Here is a 4,632-nt window from a genome sequence, read left to right on the forward strand (position 1 = left end):
TTTTCCTGAAATGATGTTATGTTTATCACATTGAGCAGTGAATGGTTTATCGTATTGATCAGGTATTTGGCATAAAGAATCTTTAAAGGTATATAACGTAAATTCAGTTGGATCAGTATTTGTTTTGTTAACTTTTACAAACGCCATATTTTTATTCATTGACCTAAAACAAAATTTTCTAGATGGTAATGGTGTACATTTATTTTCTTCAACATTATAACAACCAAGCCTTCCTCTTCCTGTTGTAAAATCACAATTTGTATTTAATAACTCACGTTTAGCACAATTAATCATTGCACAAACTTTTAATGGGTAATCTATTCTACTGATAGTACTAACAGTTGATGTTGTGGGACTAACAAACTGCTTTTTTTGAGTAGCCTTAAATAATAAATTATCTTCAAAAGCAAAACATAAAAGTGGTAAGAAGATAATAAAGGACATTATGATTTTAAGTTCTAAAAAAATAATTAAAAAATCACCAAAAAATTTCTTTTGTTAAACTTTTTCAAAGACATTAACTTTCTCTGAAAAGACTCCACTTTGTTTCTTTATTGCTTCTTGTGGAGAAATAGTGCAAACAGTGTTCTTCTTTAATCCATTAATAATAATAGAAGATTGTTCTTTTAAACGTTCAAGAGTAACTTGGAATAATTGTTCACGAATTACTTGAGAAATTCCAAGAGTATTATTCAAATATGAATTACAACATGAATTAAAGAATCCTGAAACAGTCATTGGAGCGTCAATATCTGCAAAAATACCAATAAGATAATTTTCAATTTCTTCTTGTGTAAACTTCATGTTTTCTAAATAATCTACAACTTTGTCATATGTTGTAAGGGTTTCATATAAATGAGGATCACGGTATGAAGCAAAAATAGCGTTTCCATTATATGAATAAGACAACCAACATCCATAAGCACCACCTTCAACTCTAACTTTATTCCATAAGTATTCTTTTTCAATAATTTCCATTAACGCTTTAAATGCACCATTAAAAGTTATTCCCATAGAGGCATAATTAAATCCTTTACTAACATAATTTACTTTAATTGGAACTTGAAGAGCTTCATTTTTAACAATTGGGTTTGGATATTCTTGAACCTTTCCCATTTCTTTTCCATGTAAAAATTCTTGAAGGGAAGTTAATTGTTTTAAAACATCTTCTTTAATATTTTCTTCAGAACAATAAAACAAAGTACAACGATTAGTACTAAAAATCGTATGATAAATTTCCTCAAGAGAATGAAGGAATGAAAGTCCTTCTTTTTCAAAGTTAGTTCTTAATTTAACATCTTCTAAATAGGAAGTAATTCCATTTAAGTATTCTTCAATTACTCCTTGTTTAGAAAGATATGATTTTATTCTAGTTGACATTGGAGAAAAAGAGGAATTCTTAATAATACCTTCAGAACGTACAATAAATTCAGATAACTTCTTCTGTAATATCTTGATATCAAATTGAATGTCATTCAAAATTTCTGCAAGTATTTTTATACCATCAGTAATATAACTATTTAATACTTTACCTGAAATTAAGAAATATGGTTTTACATGATTAATATCTTCAGTTGTAGTACCCAAATGAGAATCAACATGAGTCTCTATATTAAATGTTAATTTACCAAAGTTAATATCAATCAATGCTCCAAGAGTTAAATAATTGTGTTGTTTTGTATTAAATGATTTAATGGTAGATGCTAAGAAATCAGCAACTCTTAATTGTTCAAGTGTTAAATCACTTAAGTCAAAGAAATATTTAAAATATACAATCCCATTAGTTACATCAACCTTTCTATATGTTTTAATTGAGTTTTTAACTTCTTCAAGAGAAAAGTCACGTCCTTTTTTGTCAATATCACTCAATCTTAAATGAGGAATAGTAGCAATTTGTTCTGGAGTATCTTCTGCCTGTTGTTTACGTTTTAATTCAGCACAAGTATTTTCTATTTCTTTGATTGTTTTTTCATCAAAATCTTTACTCATTTCAGCATGTCGTTCTTGGCTTTCTTTTTCCCATTTCTCAGTTAATCCTTTTGTTGGGACACAACGTACAATAATATGTTTATTATTTTCAATAAAACATTTTTGAACAATATCTTCTAAATAATGATTGTTTAGTCCTTCTCTAACTTTAGTAATTATCCAATTTACTCTAAGACTACGGAATAAATCTGGGTCATCATGAGTATGGGCATAAGCACATAACATTGCATAAACCAATCCTTTTGGATATCCTCCCAAATGTACATTCCTTTAAATCAAATTCTTGTTTGTTTAATATTCCAATAGCTCTTTGTTTGTCAAAACCATCTTTTACTATTTTTTGTAACTCTTCATTAACGACTTGTTTAAATTGATCTAATTTTGATGGGTCTGCATTTTTAGCAACAACAGCAAAATATGGACTTTTAAAATCACTTTCAAATCGGCTAGTAACATTCTTTGCAATTCCAAGTTCTTTCAATTTTTCATTTAAAGGAGCTCCTTCAACTGTTACCATTAATTGTTGAATAATATCTAATGCAAACTGAAGTTCAGGGTCACAGTTATTAATTTTCCAAGCATAAACAAATACATCTTTCATTTCATCACTTTCTTCTGAATCAATTGGGTATTGAACAGTTTCAAATGTACCAGAAATATTTGTATCTTTATCAGTGACATGTGATGGAGTTTTAAATCCTTTACCATTGAAATATTCATTTAAAATAGTAAGCTCATTATCGATCAATGATAATGGTGAATATAAAACAGTTAATGAATTTGATGGGTGGTAATGTTCTTCATAAAATTTTAAGAACTCATCATATGTTAATGTTTCAATATCTTTAGGAATACCTCCAGCCTCATATATATATGTACCATTATAAAGTTTTTGAGAAATAACTCTTGAGGCTAAAGTTACTGGGTTTGTTTCTTCTTCTTTCATCTCATTATAAACAATACCATTAAATTTAAGTTCACCATCTTCACTCTTTTCCCACCTTCTACCTTCTTGGTAAAATGGATAAATATCATTTCTAACACGTGGTAAGAATACAGCATCAAGATATACTTTCATTAAATTCTGATAATCAACTTCATTAGTTGTTGCAATAGGATACATTGTGTGGTCAGGGAATGTAAATGCATTTAAGAAATTTTGTAAACTTCCTCTTAAAAGATCAGCAAATGGCTCTTTTGTAGTGTAATGGTCACTTCCACATAAAGTGCTATGTTCGATGATATGAGGGATTCCTTTATTATTAGTAGGTGGTGTTTTAAAAGAAATAGAAAATGATTTATTTTGGTCATCAGACAGTATTTTAACAACCTTAGCTTTAGTCTCGTTATGTTCAAAAACAATACCAGTAATATTATAATCAGGTAATTTTTCCCTATATATTTCAGTGAAGAATTGCATATGAATGAATAATAAGTTATGAAGTTTTTTTTATATCAAAAATAGAAATAAAAAAAAAAGAAAAAAGGAAAGAACTTGAAGAATCTAAAATATAAAGAAAAATGAAGAAACAAAATCAGTTATCTAGACTCCGTACAATTCAATTAATTGAATCAGAAACTAGTAATTCAGATACCAACACAGTTAAAGAAAAAGAGATAATAGAAAATTATGAAATAATTGATCCTTCAATAATACAAACTTCAAATCAACAAATAATATTACCATTTATGAACAGGACTATATCTTTTCAAAATCCATTAAAACTAATGTCTAAAACTGAAACAACACCATCGATTTCAAGAACAGGAACAATTGAATTAAAAGGAAGTATAGAATCAAATGAAGAAGATTTTGAAGATATTGAAACGTTTTATGATTGTTATATTAAATTAGATATTTGTTTAATCTATGGAGTAATGGTTTTATGCAAAGTTTGTTAATTAATAATGTATTAAATTATTACATTAATTTATTAGAAACGTGGGAATTATTATTTAAATTATATACCAATACAATTTGTTAATAAAGAAGTTGGATTATTAAATATACTAATTAGCAAAACAATGACAAATAATTTTGATAGTTATAAATATTCTATTTGCCTAACAAACATAAGTTCGTTTTATCTTTATGAAGATTATGACTCAAATGAAATTTATAATTTTAAACCAAATTCAAATGAAAATATACCAGAAATTTATCCAAATTTTGAATTTCATGGAAAAAATGCTAAAACTACTGCAAACCATTTGATAGAAGAATTAAAAAAGATTGATTCACTTAAAATTGTTCAAGACAATAAGAATGGTATTAATTTTATTATTTTTCATATTAATTTGGAACGTGTTCGTACTGTTTTATTAGGTACTACCTCTCCTTGGGAAAGAATGAGTAGACCTGATCTCATTAGACAACGCTCTTCATTAGTTTTGACAAATCATATAGAAGGAATGAATGCATTATCAAAGAAAACATTAGGAATATTAATGGAACCTGATGGTAGAATATCAGAAGAAAATATGGATTCATTAAGAAGAACCGTATATTATAGAGGATGTGAACCAGATATAAGAGAATTTGCATGGCTATTATGTATTGGATATTATAATTATAAGTCAACAACTAAAGAACGTAATGAATATAATGAAAAAAGGAAAGCAGATTATGAAAAAAATAAAAAA

At 27.1% G+C, this 4,632-nt stretch overlaps 3 protein-coding genes across 3 annotated transcripts in view, besides 4 other annotated features; 1 reads left to right on the plus strand and 2 right to left on the minus strand.

Moving 5' to 3' along the window:
- The window catches only part of EDI_023850 (uncharacterized protein), a gene marked incomplete at both ends in the record, with an annotated part of 564 nt that extends 120 nt beyond the window's left edge, over window positions 1-444 (minus strand). Inside the window, one exon of the mRNA XM_001733336.1 lies at window positions 1-444. This exon is cut by the window's left edge and continues 120 nt beyond it. Within this exon, the coding sequence (XP_001733388.1) occupies window positions 1-444 (444 nt within the window).
- Window positions 445-498: 54 nt separating this feature from the next.
- EDI_023860 (protein hypA, putative) lies at window positions 499-3,409 on the minus strand (the record flags this gene model as incomplete). The annotated part of the gene is made up of 2 exons (XM_001737543.1): window positions 499-2,228; window positions 2,314-3,409. 2 exons carry the CDS (start codon window positions 3,407-3,409, stop codon window positions 499-501), a joined length of 2,826 nt encoding a protein of 941 aa, XP_001737595.1.
- A 37-nt stretch (window positions 3,410-3,446) lies between these two features.
- Window positions 3,447-3,524: a microsatellite.
- Window positions 3,525-3,717: 193 nt separating this feature from the next.
- EDI_023870 (uncharacterized protein) overlaps window positions 3,718-4,632 on the plus strand; it is a gene marked incomplete at both ends in the record, with an annotated part of 1,549 nt that continues 634 nt past the window's right edge. Inside the window, 3 exons of the mRNA XM_001733337.1 lie at window positions 3,718-3,882; window positions 3,928-4,582; window positions 4,605-4,632. The exon at window positions 4,605-4,632 is cut by the window's right edge and continues 634 nt beyond it. Coding sequence (XP_001733389.1) covers window positions 3,718-3,882; window positions 3,928-4,582; window positions 4,605-4,632 — 848 coding nt within the window. The remainder of the gene's footprint in view (window positions 3,883-3,927; window positions 4,583-4,604) is intronic.
- Window positions 3,888-3,926: a sequence feature (AT_rich).
- Window positions 3,937-3,957: a sequence feature (AT_rich).
- Window positions 4,260-4,289: a sequence feature (AT_rich).

The sequence above is a fragment of the Entamoeba dispar genome, genomic scaffold (genome assembly GCF_000209125.1).
Source record: "Entamoeba dispar SAW760 scf_1105229460687 genomic scaffold, whole genome shotgun sequence".
NCBI classification, from domain to species: domain Eukaryota; phylum Evosea; order Mastigamoebida; family Endamoebidae; genus Entamoeba; species Entamoeba dispar.